This window comes from Ochotona princeps, chromosome 6 (genome assembly GCF_030435755.1).
Source record: "Ochotona princeps isolate mOchPri1 chromosome 6, mOchPri1.hap1, whole genome shotgun sequence".
Lineage (NCBI taxonomy): Eukaryota > Metazoa > Chordata > Mammalia > Lagomorpha > Ochotonidae > Ochotona > Ochotona princeps.
In genome coordinates, this window is record NC_080837.1 from 80,117,845 (window position 1) to 80,139,120 (window position 21,276).

Consider the following 21,276-nt stretch of genomic DNA (forward strand, 5'->3'; position numbering starts at 1 on the left):
TTCCGGGTCTCCCACATGGGTGCAGGGTCCCAAAGCATTGGGCCATCCTCGACTGCTTCCCCAGGCCACAAGCAGGGAGCTGGATGGGAAGTGGAGAAGCCAGGATACCAACCAGCACCCATAAGGGATTCTGGTCCTTGCAATGGGAAGATTCAGGCACTGAACCATCCCCTCAGGCCCAGGAGTTTCGATTTTAAGTGAAGGAAATCATTGCTCAGAACCGAATTAAGCTTTCCTCACGCCAAAGATTTTTTGGCTAAGTTTGTCAGGATTCAAAGCAGGTCTACGAAATTCTATTTCTTCAACCTCCTCAAGCCTGAGCTTCCTCAGGGATGCGGAGGGTGAAGCTGAACACGGGGGTTGAAATCATGTGCCGCTTGTGGGAGGTGAGGGAGGGCGTCCCGTGGACGCGGGGTCCAGGTGCCCCTGCACGGCCTCTGCAGGCTGTGGGAGGTGAAAGAGGGCGTCCGGTGGACGCGGGGTCCAGGTGCCCCTGCACGGCCTCTGCAGGCTGTGGGAGGTGAGGGAGGGCGTCCCGTGTACGAGGGGTCCAGGTGCCCATGGGCGGCCTCTGCAGGCTGTGGGAGACGAGATGGTGCCCTGGCACAGTAGCCGCAATTTGTGTCGCTGCGGGTCACCCTTGGTCCAGTACGAGGAGCGCTCGGACGGCCCTGCCGCGCAGGCGCGCCCGCCCTGCAGCGTCTCTGCGCGCAGGCGCACGCTCCCGGGCCTGCCTTTAAGACGCACGCGCCGGCGGCGCTGCTAGTCCGGAAGTGCGCGCGCTGCGGCGGGATGGCGGCTGCGGAGAGGCGGCTGCGGGGCCTCGGCCGTCTGTGCCGCCTGCTGCTGCTCCTCTCTCAGTTCTACGTTCCGTGTGGTAGTGGTGAGTGCAATGCCGGGATCCGCGCCGGGCCGGGCGGGGGGCTGCCTGCGGCGGGTCGCTGCGCCCTCGGTCGCCCCTGGACCCCACCGCTCGGTGCCCGGAGCGCCGGCCTGGGGCTCGCCGGCCTGGGGCCTCCCCTGGCTGCCTGGCCGCCCGCGGAGCCCGAGCGGGCCGGCCGTCGGGGCCGTGAGGACTCGTGACCTGGTGGGGCCCCCGCGCCCTACCGGTTCTGTCTGATTGCGGTCTCCTTGTCTCTAGAGCATTCGCAGCCGCTGGCCCAGGCGGTGAAGGACGCGGTCCCCACGCGTGCAGCCACGGCCGTCCCCGGGGCAGCAGGTACTGTGCGCGTGGGGCGCGTGGGGGTCGGCACTCTCTCTGCCCCTGCGGTCGCGTCTGCAGGTGCTGCGGCTGCAGTGCGCAGTTCGGTGACTCCTGAGCCCAGACGCGCCCTCCTTGTGTCATTTCTTCGCGTCCTCCATCAGTCACCTGTACCCAGTGCTGTCCCTGGCTTCCAGAACCCTCTTGCTAAGCATGGATGGTCTGGGTTCCCGGGTAGGGCCGTGCGAGTGCGGAGAAGCGCCCAGAGTCCGGCTCTAAGCCATGTTATGGGGAGGGGGAGCAGGTTGTCGTTCCTGCAGGCCTCTGCTCCCAGGGGTGGTAGGGGTGAGGTTTGTCTGCCGCCCGAAGTCGCCTCGCCTGTGTGGGCGCAGTGTCTGACTGCAATTGGTGCCTGGAATAGCACCAGTGGAAGGAAGCCCTGTGTTGGGGAAAGCTGCCGCTTAACACCCCGCTCTCCGAGGGGTGCGTTTTAGCTGGACATGTTTTGATTCTGGGCTCATCTCTGTTGTTGCAGTGAAATAAAACTGGCCCTGATATGTTTACAATGTGAACAACGCTGACGTTAAATTTGAATCGCACGGTATTTTCTAGAGAAAAGACGAATTCTTGGTTTCCTCCAGTGCCTCTTCTCATGCATACCTACAATGCTGAGCCTCTCTTAGCGGGTATATGTTGGGCACCTGGGTGTGCTAGCTGGGCGAAAAGCGGGTTAACAGCTCCCAAACAGGCCAGTCAGGTGGAGAGTGATTTTGAACCTTGGTGGTATGAAACTGTAAAAGTTTACATACAGCGTGTTGCAGTTCCTCTGTGGGACAACGACCCAGTGCTTCCTAGAGCTGGCTGTCCAAAGGACCTCTGTGGCCGCATTTCTGAGTTAGTGGGTGCAGGTGAGAGGCACCTTGGATTGGGGCCGGCACTGTGGTGTCATGGGTTAAGCTGCTGATTCACTGCTGGCATCCCATATGGGCACCAGTTCTGGTCCCGACTGTTCCACTTCCAGTGTAGCTCGCTGCTTCTGGCCTGGGACAGCAGTGGAGGGGGCCCAAGAGATGGGGCCCCTGCACCCACACAGGAGGCTCAGATGGAACTTGCAGCTCCTGGCTTCCACATGGCCATTTGGGAAGTGGGGAAGAAGACGCCAGGCTTCCTCCCTGTCTCGCTCTCCCTACTGCTCGCCTCTTCGTTCCTTCCCTGTAATTCCCTTTCAAATAAATGAACAACCTTGGATTGGAAATGGAGAGCTTTGGGTCTGGTTCCACTTGAGCCACAGACTTCCTGTGTGATTTTCACGAACGCTGGCGTTACCGTCTCTCGGCTTCTGTTTTCTGTCTTATAAGACAGTGGTCATTTTTGAGCCCCCTGAGCTGTACCTAGCATTATCTACAGTAAGTGTGAGTCAGCGACAGCCAATGAGAGCCTCTTGTTGTGCCTGTGGGGGACAGGAGTGTGGCCACGCAGCTGCACACTGTCCACATCTTGGATCCCAGCTCCGTGACCCTGTGTTCCGGCAGTGCAGTGTCCATGATGCCCGCGTGCACCTGTGTTCCGGCAGTGCAGTGTCCGGGATGGCCCTGTGTTCCAGCAGTGCAGTGTCCGTGATGGCCCTGTGTTCCGGCAGTGCAGTGTCCGGGATGGCCCTGTGTTCCGGCAGTGCAGTGTCCGGGATGGCCCTGTGTTCCGGCAGTGCAGTGTCCGTGATGGTCCTGTGTTCCGGCAGTGCAGTGTCCGTGATGACCCTGTGTTCCGGCAGTGCAGTGTCCGGGATGGCCCTGTGTTCCTGCAGTGCAGTGTCCGGGATGCCCGCGTGCCCCTGTGTTCCGGCAGTGCAGTATCCATGATGCCCGCGTGCCCCTGTGTTCCGGCAGTGCAGTGTCCGGGATGACCCTGTGTTCCGGCAGTGCAGTGTCTGGGATGGCCCCTGTGTTCCGGCAGTGCAGTGTCCATGATGACCCTGTGTTCCGGCAGTGCAGTGTCCGGGATGGCCCCTGTGTTCCAGCAGTGCAGTGTCCATGATGCCCGCGTGCCCCTGTGTTCCGGCAGTGCAGTGTCTGGGATGGCCCCTGTGTTCCGGCAGTGCAGTGTCCATGATGCCCGCGTGCCCCTGTGTTCCGGCAGTGCAGTGTCCGGGATGGCCCTGTGTTCCGGCAGTGCAGTGTCCGGGATGGCCCTGTGTTCCGGCAGTGCAGTGTCCGGGATGGCCCTGTGTTCCGGCAGTGCAGTGTCCGGGATGACCCTGTGTTCCGGCAGTGCAGTGTCCGTGATGGCCCTGTGTTCCGGCAGTGCAGTGTCCGGGATGGCCCTGTGTTCTGGCAGTGCAGTGGTTGGGATGGCCACGTGCCCCTGTGAGCTCTCCTCTCCCCCTCACAGAAAGCACTGAAATCCCATCGTACGTGATGAAGTGTCCAAGCAACGGCTTGTGCAGCCGACTTCCTGCCGACTGCATAGATTGTGCGACCAACTTCTCCTGTGTCTACGGCAAGCCTGTCACGTTTGACTGCACGGTGAAGCCTTCTGTGACGTGTGTCGTAAGTACCGCCGCTTTGCTCGTTCTACAGAAATCCACTGTAAGCCTCAGCCTCAAGTGTGGCTTAGACTTGGCTTTCATGGGGAGAGAGGAGACATGTCTCTGCCGCCGGTACATTCCCCGAATGCCCAACACAGCCAGAGCTGGGCAGGGCTGAAGTCAGGAGCTAGGAAGACTGGCTGGCAGGAACCTACGTTCTTGGCCATCATCGCTGCCCCCTGGTAAGTTAGTGGAAGCTGGATGGGGAGTGAAATAGACATCCGATGGTGGCTTCACTGGCCGTGCCATAGTGCCCACACCTGTTTTTGTTTTGTTTTTAACATGTGTTGGAAAGGCAGATTTTTACAGAGGGAAAGATCTTGCATCTGCTGGTTCACTCCCCAAGTTTGGAGTCTTGAGCCTCTTCCAGGTCTCCCATGAGGATACAGAGTCCCAAGGCTTTGGGCTGTCCTCGGCTGCTTTCCCAGGCCACAAGCAGGGAGCTGGATGGGAAGTGGAGCAGCCGGGACATGAACTGGCGCCCTCATGGGGTGCTGGTGCCTGAGTCTCTTGAGCCACAGCATCAGCCTCCCTTCCCCCCATATTTTATGACTACTTTGTTAAAGATAAAATTTTTTTTCAAGATTTAATTTTTTACCAGTTGGGGGTGGGGGAGAAATCTTCATCGCTGGTTCACTCCTCAAATGGCATGAGCTGGGCAGGTCAGGAGCTGCTTCTGGGTCTCCCACATGGGCACAGGGCCAATGTGCTTGGGCAGTCCTCTGCCACTTCCCGGGCGCTTTAGCAGGAACCTGGATCAGAAATGGAACAGCCAGGACTTGAATTGGTGCCCACATGGGATCCCAGACAGGCAGTAGCTTAATGTGCTACACCAAAGTGCCGGACCCCAAAATTGAATAAATTTTAATATTCTGCCTTCCCTCCCGTATTACATCGCGAGTGTTCCGGTCATTGTGGTGCCTTTGCCTTTTGATTCAGTTGTTTGAGATTGGTGTGAAGGCAGCTTTAGGGCTTGGATGTGGGTGTGCCTGGAGCAGCGGATCCCTTGATTGGGCTCTGTATGCTGGAAGAGGCAGCTAGTGTGCAGTGGGTGGCAATGTTTGTACCAGAGAGGAGCTTGGGAGGGGTCAGTCATAACCTGAGAAATGGCTTCAATGAATGCTGGAGTGGTATCAGGGTCTCCCGTCCCACGGAAGAAATCACCTGACACTCCAGGCTCTGTTTCAAGAGGCACTTTATTCTTCCAACCGGTCCGTTTCCCAGCCGGTCGACTCGACTTCTCTCTCTTCCTCCCATTTTTCTCCCGTTTCTCTCTGCTTCATTCCCCAGTCTCCTCGTCGCCCCCCAGTCTTCTTCTGTCCGTCTGTCCCAGTCGTGCCCTGTCCTCCGTCTTCGTCCGTCCGTCTGTCTCTGTCTCCTTCTGCTCTTCCTGGAACCCCCACCACTTATATACAATCGTAATCCAGTCAGCTTAAAGGTCACCAATGCGCGCAGTCCAGTCATAACTCTGATCACACGTAGCACACGCGCCAGGCATGCGGCTGCAGGCCAATCAGAAGGCACTTCCTGAAACCTGTTTACCGCCAAGCTCCGAAAGGAGGAGTGGCCTCGGCGCCTTCTCAGGGCAGGGCACACGTGCAGTGCTCCCAACAGAGTGGCTCCCAGGAGCCCGTCTTGTCCCAGTTCTGGCAGGGCATGTAAGGGACAGATGGTGCTGAGGACCACCGAGCTGCAGGGTCCGAGCCGGATCCAGGTCCACTGACCCCACCTGATGCTGTCATTGAGCCCCTGTGCCTGCAGCTGAGGTGCAGGTCTGGGTCAGTGCCCCCTGCCAGGCTCTGCAGCTTGGGGCCACTGCTGTCATCAGTACAGGCACCTGGGGGTATCCCAGGGACAGCCCAGTGAGGGGACACCTCTGGCATGGAGAGATTGGGGCCTCCACACTGGGCACATCTAAACACTGAGATGCTGGGAGAAGCAGTGGCTGGCCCGGGGCCTGTGACCTTCAGTGACTGAGCTGTCTGCCCTTTTAGCTCTCTGGGACTTCAAAGACCTAACTGTAGGAGGACACTGGATTGGATACATAAAACAGAGATACCTGGTTGATGGGTTGATGGGTTCCATAGGCAGGCTTATGGGAACTCCCATAATCTCAAGTCAACTCCCTGTTGTTGACATGTAAACTCATCAATGCCTCCTCCCTCATCCTGTGTGTCCATCAGTCAGTAGTCCACACGTGTAATTATTGGCTCCATGCAGCAAGTCCATTGGTGCCGGACAGCAAGCACTCTGATGGGTTTAGTTGAGCGTGATGACATAAGCTTGTCACCCGGAAGTGCTGTTTGCGCTTTGATGTGGCATTCGGTGGCTGTGTCTTGCTGAGCTATGCGCCATATACTTGAGCGGGTACTTGCTGGTCACAACCACATCCATGTGTGTGCGTGCGTGTTGTTTTGGTATCCCATTTCTCGCTGCCACTGACTGCTGGGTCCTGGTCTAGATGTTTCCGAAGTTGTATGCCTCTTGATTGCGCAAGTGTCGGCCTGATGGACTCTGTCTGTTGGTATGTAGGATCAGGACTTGCGGTCCCAGAAGAACTTCGTCATCAACATGACTTGCAGGTTTTGCTGGCAGCTGCCCGAGACAGACTATGAATGCTCCAATTCTACCAGCTGCATGGCGGTGTCCTGTCCGCGGCAGCGCTACACCGCCAACTGCACGGTGCGGGACCATGTCCACTGCCTGGGTGAGTCGGCCCCGGGGGGAGTTGGGCATGCGATGTGCTCTGCTACCTTTCCTCAAGGGGCTTGAGCCACAGATTCGAGAAACACATGAAAATTGAATTAGAAACAGCGGATTTTTGGGTGTGCCTAGCCTTGCTCATAAGCTCAGTGAACTTTTCCTAAATTTACTGTTCATCGAGAGAGCGTATGTGGGGTGCAGGACGTAGCCTGTGGCACAGCGTCGCATTTGGGTGAGCCGAACCTGCAGCAACATTTGGCGACTGCCTCTTTGGCCTTTTCTGAGATAACCACGCATTTGAACTGTTTTTATCATCCCTCTGCTTCTTTAAAGCTTTTCTAGAGTTCTGTTGTGTATGTAGTAAAACAGAATACTATGCTCCTTGGGGGCCAGTGTTGGGGTGTGGTGGGTTGGGCTCCTGCTGTGGCCTCCAGCCTGAGTCCTAGCCACTCCACTTGTCCAGCTCCTTGCTAAGCACCTGGGGAAGCAGTGGGGCTCCGACTCTTGGCTTCTGGCGTTTAACTAGCCCAGTGACGGTTATTATAGCCACTTGGGGAATAAGCCAGAGGGTGGGTCTCTGGGTGTCTCTTCTGAGTTTCAAAGAAGTAAGTCTTTAGTAGTGGTTACGGCACCTTGCTTTTCCTGTTGGCGTACAGTTGGGGTTCTTCTGCAGCGAAGTCTGGCTCTCCCATCTCCTGGGCTGTTTTCATGGCGGGGTTTTGCGGTGCAGCTACTATGGTGGTTCTTGGGCGTAGCTCCTGGCTGCCGCACACACTCGCAGGTCTCCGTCTCCAGGACAGTTTCATTCCCTTCTGTTTCCCCTAAGGTAGAGCCCAGGTTGGTTTGGGAAGACGGGGTGAGGTGAACTTCAGCACTGCTTCCCACATGGCCAGCCACAGGGCTCCCTGCGCCTCCGCGGGTGACTTCGGGGCTGTTGAGTGTCTGAGCTGGTTTTTGCTCTCGACTCGTTGTTGCTGTGGGGTGACTGACCTGTCCCAGCACCACTGTGTCTTCTCCTAAGCTCCCTGCCATGCTGTCTGATGGGGCATCTCACCCTTGTGGTGGCTTAGCTGTCACCTAGCTGATGGAGGCGTCAGGCTGTGCTCCTGGGTGGCAGGGCCCTTTTCCGTGCTGGTCACTGCTAAGCGTTGGCTACAGCTAGGAGAACTGATGTGCTGTGCAAGTCAGTCACTTAACTAACTTGCAAAGTCCTTGGTTAAGTGACCCTAGGAGTGTTTTTATCTCTGTGGGTTTTTTTTTCTCCTTGAAGGAAACCGTACATTTCCCAAAATGCTGTACTGCAATTGGACTGGAGGCTACAAGTGGTCCACGGCTCTGGCTCTGAGGTAAGCTTCCCGAGGGACAAGCTGGTGTGGCTTCAGTGCAGGGTCTTAGACCGCGGGCTGTGTTCTCCTTCACTGCCATAGTCGTCCTCTGGGGCATGGACTCCAGGACACAGCGTTGGGAGAGACGTCTGGGTGACCAGACCAACCCTTGGAGTTTAATGGAATGATGGCTTTTTTAGCTAGCAAAAACAGTCATCGTTTTCTGTGCGTGGTGTACCTGGAGTATGTGAAATACCATAGAGTTTTAAAATCAACTTATGATAAATGCATTCAATTTTTAAGTAACATCTCAGGAAAAAAGGATACATATTCAGTGTCGAAAACTAGAATAAATCAAAGTAAGAAAAACATTAAAACCTGCAATTCACCCTGCACAGATGACAGGATTGTGCTTCCTCCTAAAGACACGCTTGTATTTGTTGAATGGTACAGGTGGTTGAGCAGTTTGGGGCAGTTAGCTGGGAAGTGGGCTGTGCTGTCTGCAGTTGAGGTCTTCGGGGATGAGCCCAGCAGGCTGAGGCCTATGGGGTGGCACATTGAGCTTCCTGACCTCTTCGCGGGCACAGTGTGGGCAGAGTCACCCTTTATTGTGGGGCTGCCTGTCAGGTAGCCCCAGTCCTGGCTGCTACCTGCGACTGGCTGGCTGGCACAGGCGCTGTCGCCTGTTCCCCACTGCCGATTGTGACCCTGAGAGCATCTCTAGACACAGGCAGGTGGGGTGACCCCTCTACGTGTTGAGAACCACTGAGTCAGGCAGGGGCCCCACCTGCCGTGGCCGGGAGTGAACTGGGGCAGGGGGTCTTGCCAGCTGGCCTCAGTGTCCATCTGCAGCTGACCTCTAAAAACCCTTACTGTGGTGCTTACCATTAGATTTGTGGAAAACTTGCCATCACCAAGATAACCGAGTTCCTTCTGCAGGTGGTTTATAGTGCCTGACTTTACTTGTACTTGTTACACAGTATTCCTTAGGGGAAGGTTGGCAAGAGTCCGCAGCTGTGCCCACAGTATTTCCTTCTGAAACACTCACCACCTGAGGCCACGGAGAGCTGGGCGCACCCTGGGGTGGGGGAGGGCAGCTAGCGCTCCCACAGGCCGGCCTTGACCGACTCATTGTTGGAGCTGCTCTCTGCTTTTACATGGGTCTGAGGTTTTTCGTGGTGACATTATGCCCTGATTGTTAGAGATCATCGTTGGAAATAACTGTAAAATCATTGATGAAAATTCTGGACTTTTGAGGAGCGTGGGCCGTGGCGGGGAGACCCCCGTCTCACGTGTTCGTGTACCTTGCTCTTGCAGTATCACCCTCGGTGGCTTTGGAGCAGATCGCTTCTACCTGGGCCAGTGGCGGGAGGGCCTCGGCAAGCTCTTCAGCTTCGGGGGCCTGGGCATATGGACGCTCATAGACGTGCTGCTGATTGGAGTGGGCTACGTGGGCCCCGCGGACGGCTCTCTCTACATCTAGCTGCAGTGTGTGCCGCACCCAGGGCCGTCCTCTGGAGTCGGCGGGGCGGGAGGGGCGCTGGGTCTGTTCTTATGTACAGCATCTGTACTTAGCTTGCCTTGATGAAGGTAAAATAAAGGTGAAATGACACGCCGACCCATGCTAATCTGGAATTTGCTTTTATCTGCCTGAAGTGCATTTTTTTTTCTGTGAAAAAGTATCCACTTATTTAAGCCAGAAGAACCAATTCTGCATGATTGACCACCCGCTTAGTTTATGCCTTGGGGTTTGTGTTGTTTACGTTAACCCCTTGTTGTCTCCCGCCAGGATGTGGTTGCAGGAAAAAGGGGGGTTTTGTGACCCCCATAAAGGGACCCCTCCAAACTGCCATGTACTGTACACTTAGGGTAACAGCCATGCAGTGTGGCCTTGTACGTGACTTTGTGAACTGTAGAAATGGCCTGTCATATAGCCTCATCTTGTTAGTAAAAAGGTTGCAAGAATGCTGAAAGATGAATAAAATTACTATTTTAAGAAATACTCTAAACCTATTTCCTGTGTTTTCTGTATGAAGATGTCGTCTTCGGTAATCATTCATCTTTTAAGAAGTTACATGCTCTTTCTCGGGGCAACGCTTCGTCCCCGCGGGCAGCGTCTCTCTTGGCTGTTGCAGGCATTACTGCCACGGTGGCGGTGTTAACCGTGTGCTTCATACGGTAAAGGCTGTTCCAGCCAGAGCAGCCTGCTTTACTGGGAGGCAGAGCAGTTGTTCATTCAAAATGGGATCATTCCTGGTTGGTTTTGAAACGTTGGAAAACTTAAGCTTTCAGTCTTGGATGCCTGGGTGTACTGTGTATTGCATTGTTAGCTGCACGTGCTGACCAGCACGTCAGATCGAGAAACTGCTGAGTGCCTTTTGGGGCTACTTGCATACCGCTCTTGGGCCTGCAGGCTGTGTAGCGCACAGGTCCCTGTGATGACTTGCTCACGAGGGCCCTTGATGGGTTGCGATTCCGTGCTCAGTCAAGTTACGGTTCCAGCGCAGGCCAGTAGGTGGCGCATCATTAGCCTTGGCAGACACTCCCCGGGCACAGGCAGTGCAGCCAGCCGAAAGGGGCGCCCTGGTTGGCACAACCTTTGCTTTTAGGGTAAACACATGCTTTGTCTTGTCCACAAGATTTGGCTCAGCAGTTGAATTTTTTTTTTTTTTTAAGGAAGAGGAGGAGAGGCAGAGAGCTCTTCCCTCTGCTGGTTCACTCTCCCAGTGACTGCAGCAGTGGGAAGGTGAGGGAAGGTGTGTGCTCTGTGAAGGGGTGTGTGCACAGGCTGGGCATTGTACCAGCCTGCCGCCCTCTGCCAGTGGCCCTCAAGGTAGTCTGGGTTTTCCGTTGCAGCACCCTGTCCACCATCACCTCTGAGGATCCCTCCCCACCTGGACCCCTCCAGGGAAGGGGCCATGTTGGTTATTTTTCACCCCTTGTACCCAGCACGGTGTTACAGAAACACGTGGGTTTTTCTGAGTGAGCTCATGCCAGCAGTGTCCTGGAAGCTTCAGGTGAGTTCATGGAATTCTGGAAATGGACAGACCTGGTGGCTACAGGGAGAAAAGACAAATGGGCTTCGAGAAAACACGTCTGCAGTATTATGTTGCGATTTCTGCAGACTAACAAGGAAGGGCCATGCTCCATGGTGCTTGTAAAAGAGGTGTTTCAGGGCTCTTACGCTTGAGGATTTAAAATGTAAAAATATCCTCTATTGCCACATAGCTTGATTTCAATTTTTTAAAATATGCCAGGATTGCACTTATTTTTAGTGCACCAGGATTTTTTCTTTGGTATGGAATTTGCAAATGATTTTATCCCGTAAGCAGTGAATAGAAAATGAGCTGTTATCTGATGGAGCTTTTCACACACAGCATCCAGAGAACTGAAAAATGAATCGGTCCCTTTCCTCCTGCTCTCTCCATGGCCATATTTGATAAAAATGCTGTGAGTCTTACTTATTTGAAAGATGGGCAGGGAGAGACAGGAGCCAAGAACTCGACCCCCGTAGGTGGCAGGGACCCCATGACCCAGAAGGCTACCTGCCAGAGTATGCATTAGCAGGAACTTGTGACCTCCGGACCCCCCCTTGGACCTTGGGACTCCTGGGAGGTGTGTGGACCCTGGTAACTTGGCCACCAGGCCCATGCTTGCCCCCGCGGCACTTGGGGAAGTGGCCCTAAAATGTATTCTTGTTACATTTTTTGTTGTGTGTAGTGTGTAATGTGATTTTTATTTTGCATACGTGGTGAAATGGCTCCTACAGTCAAGCAAATGAACACATTTTATTCCGCACAGATCACATTTTTTTCTGGGAGGAACATTTAAGATACACTCTTCCTAGCAAGCTTTCAATAGTCATAGCCCTCCTGCTATACTGTACATTTCTAATTCGATTTTATAACTTGAGTGAATTGGGTGTGAATTCTTGGATGTGGAGTCTGGAGCTTGTCTTCTATAAACACGTCGTTTCTATGCAGAGTGTGGAAGCTTTGCTTGAGACATTGGCGCATAATGTGCGGAGAGGCGGCCTGCAGGCAGGGCTCGGGTTCTGCAGCTCTGGGCCCCGCCTGGCATGGAGTGGGAATCATGACGCATGAATGAAGGGGAGTCTCCAGGAAAGGCACTGCGGAGACCTTCTGGGCAGTGTTGAAACGCAGCTGGATCACACAGACCGTTTGAAACAGTGACGTAAACAGAGAAACCAGCATTTCCTTCCTGCAAAGCAAACAGCAAGCAAGATGCAACCCGTTGCTCCAAGTGTCAAAAAATGAGTTAGGGAAGAAAAAAATGAACGCCTCAGGTGTGTGAGGCTGCCCCCGGTGAGATGCAGGAACCCCCACTGACCAGAGAAGCAGGTTGGCAGGAAGAAGGAGGATGTCCTTGTCCTTTCCCTGTGTCAGCTGGGAGTGCTGCAAAGGCTGCTGGGAAGAGATGGTGAGCAAGAGCTGCCAAGCAGCCAGATGAACACATGGAGTTCCCAAACGAAACTAGAGCAGACAGTCAGAAGTCCCAGGTGACGCGCCTGGGGCAGGGAAGGAACTCCCCGTCTAGGGCAGGACAAAACTCACAGCTGCTCCACTTCTCGTCCAGCTCCCTGCTTGTGGCTTGGAAAAGCAGTCGAGGACGGTCCAAGGCCTTGGGACCCTGCACCCATATGGGAGACCCAGAAGAAGCTCCTGGCTTCGGATCGACTTCTCCAGCCATTGCAGCCACTGGAAGAGTGAACCAGCAGGCACCAGATCTTTCTGTCTCTCCTTTCTGTAAATCTGACTTTCCAATGAAAACAAATAAATCTTTTAAAAGAAAGAAAGAAAACCTTAGCTCAGGACTTTTTCAAGTCTTAGACTCCGTAGACCAGATACTGAAACAGATGCTATCTGAGCGCTTCCCACTTCATGCAGCTAGCACATGACGGAATGTTGAACACAAAACACAACTTCCAGAACGTTTCCTTGAGGCCAGGAACAGCAGCAGGATTGGGAGGGTGTAGGGAAGTCGGAGCCCTTACACGGGGCAGCTAGCACATGATGGAACGTTGAACACAAAACACAATTTCCAGAACATTCCCTTGAGGCCAGGAAGTTGTCCACATGAGATAGGCATGAAATGAAGCAACACTTCACACTGACTCTCAGGGTTATAATAAAATGGCAGCAAGTTTGGGAGAGTGTAGGGAAGTTGGAGCCCTTACACGGGGCAGGTGCACATGTGCACTGGGTCAGCCACCTTGGAAAGCGACCTTGCAGTTCCTCCAGACGTAAATGTGCACATCTGTGTGGCTGACTCTTCTGAGCGTCTGCCTAGAGAAAGCGGAATATATGTGCATTCTAAAAGCTGTTTGTAGCAGCATATTTGAGAGTAAAAATAAGGAAGCAACCCAAATGTCTGGCCAACGAGTAATGCTAAGAATCCATGTAATGGAATCTTATTCCATCATAGAAATGAAGTACTGATACAAACAGCAACACACATGCACCTTAAACTAATGAAAAATGCAGTATTTCTAGCAGTTCTAAGAAGGATTCAGCAGTGGGAATGAGAGAGCACATGAAAGGAAAGAAAGGGATATACTGTGCCCAGCAGGAATGAAAGGCTGCTCGTGAAGATGTGACTGAAGAAACGGAAGGGAGTCCCCACGTGTTTCTGGCTGCGGGGTCCTCACTCTGCCGCCGAGCCTCCGTTATGGGGCAGGTGTCCTCCTAGGAGTTCGGAGATGTAGCAATAAACAACTTCTCTTTGGGAGCTCTCGTGTTTGGTGCACAGCAGTAACAGACTCAATTCCACGGATCAACCAGGAAGATAAGGCCTTATGTTCACTGCAGTGGCCACGGCCTTGTGTTCACTGCAGTGGCCACGGCCTTGTGTTCACTACAGTGGTCATGGCCTTGTGTTCACTGCAGTGGTCACTTATCCTGGATACGGGTGAGTCTTTCCAACCTGATTTGTTGCTTCTGTTCCAATAACTTATTTTTTACAGAAAAAAAAAAAAAAATGTAGTAGCAAATGTGAGTCCAGGTTAGAAAATGGGAAATGGCTTTTGCTAGCCAGGCTGTCATTTTGTTTTTCTTTTTTCAATGAAGATTTTATTTACTTGAAAGGCAGAATTACACAGAGAGAGGAGGAGGCAGACAGCTGCGGTGACCAGGGTAGCAAGCTGCAGCTTCTTCCAGGTCTTCCCTGAGGGTACAGGGGCCCCCGCACTAGGGCCTTCTGCTGCTGCGTTCCCTGGATTCCCAGGAGCTGGATTGGAAGTGGAATGGCCGGGACACAGACCAGCTCCCATATGGGATGCTGGAATCACAGGCTACAGCTCAACCTACTGAGCCACAGCACCAGGGACCAAGCTTTCATTTTAATCCCTAAATGTAAAAAAGAACCTCGCAGGATGCAAGCAATACTCCCTCTGCTCCCCAGTTTCTCAATAAAGAATCTTGGGGGATTGATCAGAGACATTTCTCATCTTCTAGGATAAATGAGGCCGTGGTTTTCCTCCTACCCAAATGATTTCACAAACTGTTGTAAACAGTGAAAAATATTTTATAGTTCCTATAACTACCTATATGATCCAAGAATTAGTTTAGAATGTACTTTCAAAAAAAAAAAGGATTTATTTATTTTTGTTGGAAAGGCAGATTTACAGAGAGAGCAGAGACAGAGAGACCTTCCATCTGCTGCTTCCAGAGCCAACTGATCCAAAACCAGGAGCTTCCTCCAGGTCTCCCACACGGGTGCAGGGTCCCAAGGCTTTGGGCCATCCTCCAATGCTTTCCTAGACCATTAACAGGGAGCTGGATGGGAAGTGGAGCAGCCAGGATTCAAACAGGCGCCCATCTGGGATCCCAGCGATTGCAAGCAGAGGATTTAGCCACTGAGCCATTGTGTGAAGTCCCAGACTGTACTTTATTCACAAATATTTGCAAGAGTTGTTTTTATAATCAGTTTGTAGTAGAATTTCATTATGGTCAGAGAATAAAATTTGTATTCTTTCAAGTCTTCAAATGTGCTGGTCTGCGTTATGGTTATGGTCTCTTAGGATGAGAGTTCTGTCTGTTTCCACAGCTCCAAGTGATGTTTTGTGAACATCAGGTAGGTTAAGTTGGAAGTATATTTTAGCTTTTTATAACCTTGCAAATATTCCAAGTATTCTATGAGTAACTAATGAGAGAATGTAGCAGCTTCCAAATCTAATTTGTGTTGTGTGTTTACCTTTTTAGTTCTGTAAGTTTTTGTTTATTTTGAAAATCTTTTGCTAGTCATAACTTCTAGGATTGTGATATTTTTGTTAGGTTAACATGTCCGTAGCATTTACCATGTTGATCTTTCTTAGGCACACACAGTTCAGTGGCATTAACCACGTTCGTAGTGTTGTACGACTGTCAGCATTGTCAATTTCCAGAAATTTTTTGTCTTCCAAGACTGAAGCAATAATTCCTACCTTAAATTCTTGCAGCTGTGATGCTGTGTCTGCCTCTATGAATTTGACCATTCTAGTTACCTCACGTGAGTAGAACCATGTACTGTTTGTCTTCCTGTGCCCCTAACTGTAACATCTACAACATCCCTTCATATTGTAACATGTGTCAGACCAGCCCCAGCTCTGGCCATACCAGCAGGTTGGGGAGTGGACCAGCAGATGGTTCACTGTAATTCTCTTTGTAATTCTGACTTTTGAGTGAAACATACATACATACATACATAAAATTTTCTTCTTGCTCAAATTGGAAATCTGCATTGATCAGGGTTCATTAAATCTTTTTCTTTTATTTAAGATTTCTCAATTTTTATTGTAAAATCGGGTTTTGCAGAGAGGGAGACACAGAGAGAAAGATCCATCTACTGGCTCACTCCCCAAGTGGCCTCAAAGGCTAGAGCAGAGCCGAGCCAAAACCAGGTTCCAGGAGCCAGGAGCCTCCTCCAGGTCTCCCATGTGGGTGCAGGATCCCAAGGTGTAGGCCCATCCTCTACTGCTTTCTCAGGCCACAAACAGGGAACTGTATGGGCAGTGGCACAGCTGGGACATGAACTGGCATTCATAGGGGATCCCAGTGGTTGCAAGGTAAGGATTTAGCCATTAGGCCGTTGTGCCAGGCCTAGTTCGTTAAATCTTACACGTTGGACCTATATGATGACTGTTAAAATTCAATTATCTAGTTTTTGTTACAAGTTGTTGCTAGTAGTGTTTTATATCTTTCATTCATTTGCTGAGATTTCCCATTTCTTATTGTTTTTTTTTTTTTAAAGATTTATTTTATTTTTATTACAAAGTCAGATGCACTGAGAGGAGGAGAGACAGAGAGGAAGGGGAGCTGCCAGAATCAGAACCAGCGGCCACACGGGATCAAGGCGAGGACCTTAGCCACCAGGCCACGCCGCTGAGCCCCCCATTTCTTATTGTTTCAGGGATGTTTATGATTGCTTTTTGTTTGTGATTTTCATGTACTTTTAAAAATTTTCCATTATTATTATTATTATTATTATTAATGATATAGCTCCATAGGCGATGAAATCTCTTACCCCTTCCCCAAGTCCCCTCCTCCACACACTGATTTCCCCGATGTTATTACAATAGTTTAATTCTTCACAAACAGTCCTAAGTCAATCATTGTGGGCATGGACAATGGCAGAGTCCAGCATCCTATTGTCAAGATATAATAAACAGTTTCATTGGGAGTCCATCTTTGGTCTGGAAGTAGAGATGCATACTGCATTGTATCCTCACATCTGGATATGACAGTCTCCATTACACAGTTACAATACATCCCCTTATATGAAAAGCCTACAAAATGAAAAGCCGCTTAAATGAAAACACTACACAATCAAGAACAGGAAGAAAAAAAATAGAAATTTACAATGCCATGAAGTTAAACAACATGGTACTGACTGACTAATATGTCGCTGAAGAAATGAAAAAGAAAAATCAAGAACCTTCTTGAAGAAAATGATGCTGCTGTATGACCTGTGAGTCAGTGAAGAATTTAATATGAGAAAAAAGGCATTTTGAAGAAATGAAAATAAAAACAAAAACATCAAAATCCATGAGATATAACTTTTGCTGATCTTTGTTGGTGAGATGTGTCTCCTGTAGGCAACGAATAGATGGGTTTTGTTTTTTACCCAGTCTAATAATCTATGACATTTGATTGATATGTTAAGTCATTTACATTCAAGGTTAATATAAATAAGTAGTAATTTGGTCCTGTCATTTTAGCAATGGGTTGTTCATTGTTCGGTTTAGTCTTCTGTTATTTTACTGGAATGTTCTTCAAATTAGCCTTTGGTTTTGGTGGGCGCTATTACTTTTTTCTATCATCTTTAAGTATCATCCATAGGGCAGATCTGAAAGAGGTGTATTCTTTCAGTTTTTCTTTACTGTGGAAGAGTTTTATTTCATTTTCAAAAACAAAGGAGAAGTTTTTTGCTAGGTACGTTATTCTCAGCTGACAATATTTTACTTTCAGAATCTGGAATATGTAACTTTGCTCCCTTCTGGCCTGTAGAGTTTCCTGTGAGGTGTCAGCTCTGAGTCTGATTGCCATTCCTTTATATGTCAATTGATTTTTTTCATGTGCAAATTTAAGTATCTTTTCCTTATGTTTGACTAAAGAGAACTTGATTATCAGGTGTCATGGTGAAGATCACTTTTAGTCAGTCCTGTTGGGAGTTCTGTGTCCCTCCTGGGTGTTGTTTCCCAATTCTTTCTCTAGATTAGGGAAATTTGTCTTTATTATTTCATTGAATACAGCCTTAAACACAACTTCTCTGTCGCACCTTCTGGAACTCCCATATCTCATATTGGCCTTTTAATAGCATCTCTTAATTCTTGAATACTTTTTTCAGCTCTGCTTCCAGTTTTTTGATTCTTTCCCCATGGTGACAAGAATAATCTTCCAATTCTGAGATTCTTTCTTCTGCTTGCTTCATTCTATTTTGGAGATTCTCCACTGTACTTTTAATTTGCTCTACTGTGTTCTTCATGTATAATAATTCAGCTTGATTTTGTTTCTGTGTTGCTATTTCCTGTGTGACATGTTCCTTGAATTTCTTGAACTCTTGTATTATGTGCTTCTCATTGTTGATAAGAAGCTTTATAACAAGTGTTTTGAATTCTGTATCCCCCATTTTCTCAATGTCTTCCTCAGTGAACTCTGAGGTTGGCAAAGAGTTTTGTTCCTTTGCAAGGGAGTCTTCAGTAATATTCATTGTGCCTTTTTTTCTTCTTTTGCTCTTGGTCACTGCACTTCTGGATAGCAGATTCTTTTTCGGGGAAGTCTAGGCTCTGTCACCCACAATCTACAGTTCTATTTTACTTGTTGCAGTTGGTACATGGCTCTTTGTTTGCAGTCACTTGTGCCACTCCCTCCAGTGAGTTCCAGGTCTAGGTTCTTGTGTTAGAATTCCACCATGGTCTCTGTAGCCCCAGCTCCTGACTTACCACTCTCCACTTCCTGTGATACTGTGCTGAGGCTGCAGCGTTGTCTGTACAACCTTTCTCCCACTTCCAGTTAAAGCAGGTCCCAAGATTAGGGAGACACCAGGTGTCCTATATAGCTCGGTTGTTGGTGGTACTGATTTTGTTGGAACCCACTGGTCATTAGGTTTGAAGAGCACATGGACCTATTTTGACCCATAGGATGTTAAAGTCGGTCTTATTTTCCCTGTGGGACCAGTGCAATGCACTGAGCTGGGAGCAAGTTTTTCCCAGCTCAACACATGCACAGCTCACTGTTGTCCCTCCAATCACACAGCCTTTGCCACACTGCACAAAATGGCACCTGATGTGCCACTGGTAGAGTTCTGGAAATGCTGGCCATAAGTCTGGGGGCTACCTGGACCTATTTTGGGTGGAACCTGTAGTTTGCTAGGTCAGTGCAATGCACTTAGCCAGAAATGAGTTTGCTCCCAGCTTAGAGCATATGAAGTCCTGTCCCACAACTGTTGCCTTTGTGCACAAAATGGCACCCCATGTGGTTCTGGTAGGGGTCTGGGTTGTGAAATCCCTTCTGTTCCTGCATGCCTGTTTGGGATCTGCTGCTCTGTCTCTGCTCCTGGTCAAATCAAACAACTCAGCAGGATGGGCAGTTCTTTGTCTGAGTTCACCTCCGAGTTCCTAGTCAACTCCCCTCCCTCCTGGGTGCTGCTGGAGCTCTGACCACCGGTGGAGATCAGATGGCTACTCGCTGATGGCCTCTGGGGTATCTGGTCATTGCAACACCACACCGTTGTCTCCACTGTTTTCCCATGTCCATTCATGTCCCACAACTGGCGCCCCTCTGCTGTTGGCCTGTCCTCCTGTTTCCTGCAATGTGCCCTCTGCTTCACCCTGACTAATGATTCTTTGTCTCTTTAAATGTGTGCTTACCTTATTCTATCGTCTTGATTCTCATGATTGCTCCTTTTTACAATTCTGCATTAGAACCCTCATCTACTGATTCCATCATCCCAGTCCTTCCAGCACTGGCACCTTCTGAAGATCTTACTCAAGTGGTGAGTGCCTTGATGCTTGATATCATGTCTTGTCTAATTTATTATTATTATTAGTGGAGCCTGAACATTTTGGCTGTTGTGCTATAAAACACTCTAAATTGTATTTGTTCTCTGGAAAACTACTTTTCCGCTGAAGTGTGCAGGGCTAGATCAGGGTGGATGCTGCACTGCCCGCTGGACCACTGACACATACTGACACACACAGTGCTGGCTGGACCACTGACACATACTGACATACACACAGTGCTGGCTGGACCACTGACACATACTGATACACACACAGTGCCCGCTGGACCACTGACACATACTGATACACACACAGTGCTGGCTGGACCACTGACACATACTGACACACACACAGTGCTGGCTGGACCACTGACACATACTGACACACACACAGTGCTGGCTGGACCACTGACACATACTGATACACACACAGTGCTGGCTGGACCACTGACACATACTGATACACACACAGTGCTGGCTGGACCACTGACACATACTGACACACACACAGTGCCCGCTGGACCACTGACACATACTGACACACACACAGTGCTGGCTGGACCACTGACACATACTGATACACACACAGTGCCCGCTGGACCACTGACACATACTGATACACACACAGTGCTGGCTGGCCAAGCACTTTAAGGCACAAAGGATCTAGATGGAACTATGGGTAGCAGGCCGCCTGTCAGGGAACAGGGTTAGTGCAAGGAACCGAACTGTGAAGAAGCACATGAGCTTGGAGAAAGACCCCCAATCCAGATGTGGGCACAGGCCTGTCAAGGTGCGGGTTGCAGCTGAGAATCCTGCCAGGCCCTGGCCGGGGTGCTCACCTGCCGGGAGCCGTTCAGGCCCTCTCCGCTGCTCCTCCTCCTCCGCCCAGACACCCCACTGTCTGCTGCTATCAGGGTGCCTTAGCAGCAGGTATGCAGGCAGCATGCTCGTCAGAATCCTTCATTGCATCTACTTCCCTGAACGACACCTTTGTCGCGTGCCGGATTTGGGGCAGTGTTGTCCCAGTGTCCATGTGTGGCACTGCCTTCGCTTTGCTCTCCGTGTGGGAGGAGCCTTCTCTCTGCTGTCCAGCATTCCTCCTCCCCTGCAGCCCAGGCAGTGCGACTGCGCACAGCTGGGCAGCAGCTTTATTCCTTGCTGTTAGCAGTGGCGGAGGTGTTTTCTTCCTTTTAACTTTAGGGTCTCGATATCCTTGGATTTGGGGTTTGATGCTTTTTCATACTTTCGAAAAAAATCTTGGCTTTTACCACTCCAAACCACTTATCTTCCCTCTTTCCTCTCCTGGCACTCCAGTTCCGTGAATATTGCCCAGGGAAGTACTGTAGCTCTTGATTTTGCTGCTTTTCTTCTTGCGATTTTTAAAAAAGATTTTAAAATTTCAATTCTTAGAAAAACAGTCACAGAGAGGAGGAGAGACAGAGATTGAAGTGCTGGTTCACTCCCCAAGTGGCTGCAACAGCTGGGGCTGAACCAGGCTAAACTCAGGAACCTGGGGCTCCATCCAGGTCTGCTCTGTAGGTGCAAGAGGCCCAAGCACTTGGGTCACCCTCCGCTGCTTTCCCAGGAGCATCAGCAGGCAGCGGGATGGGAAGTGGAGCAGCCTGGACTAAAGCTGGCCCTGTGATACAAGATGTACCTAATGCCGTCCCCCACTTTCTGTTTCTGTTGGGATAACTTCAACCTCGCGTGTTGCTGCATTCACTCTTCCCATGTGCCTACTGAAGAACTGTTTTCAGGTGTCTGGTGGAGTGCGCCCCCTGTTGGTGCCCACTGAAGACACCAGCTGTCAGTTATCGGCAGAGTGACCCCTGGTCACTCCCATGGCACATCCTCGCATTGATCTCTGTTGACGGCTGCATCTCTGCATCATTTTCCTTCACTTTGTAAAAACTTGCAGTTAAAACCACCAAGTGCTCTGAGTAGAACAGCGCAGAGTCATCAGTACC

At 50.6% G+C, this 21,276-nt stretch overlaps 1 protein-coding gene across 1 annotated transcript; it reads left to right on the forward strand.

Moving 5' to 3' along the window:
• The first annotated feature begins 724 nt into the window (after positions 1 to 724).
• On the forward strand, positions 725 to 9,431 carry TM2D3 (TM2 domain containing 3). The gene is made up of 6 exons (XM_004593148.2): positions 725 to 883; positions 1,142 to 1,219; positions 3,590 to 3,747; positions 6,318 to 6,492; positions 7,759 to 7,834; positions 9,131 to 9,431. The coding sequence occupies exons 1-6, from the start codon at positions 793 to 795 to the stop codon at positions 9,294 to 9,296; spliced, it is 744 nt and encodes a 247-aa protein (XP_004593205.2). The 5' UTR covers positions 725 to 792; the 3' UTR covers positions 9,297 to 9,431.
• Positions 9,432 to 21,276: the final 11,845 nt, after the last annotated feature.

Coding starts and splice junctions, on each gene's coding strand:
- TM2D3 (XM_004593148.2), top strand. CDS start 793: ATGGCGGCTGCGGAGAGGCGGCTGCGGGGCCTCGGCCGTCTGTGCCGC. Junction 1,220..3,589: donor GGCCGTCCCCGGGGCAGCAG/GTACTGTGCGCG, acceptor TCCCCCTCACAG/AAAGCACTGAAATCCCATCG. Junction 7,835..9,130: donor TCCACGGCTCTGGCTCTGAG/GTAAGCTTCCCG, acceptor TTGCTCTTGCAG/TATCACCCTCGGTGGCTTTG.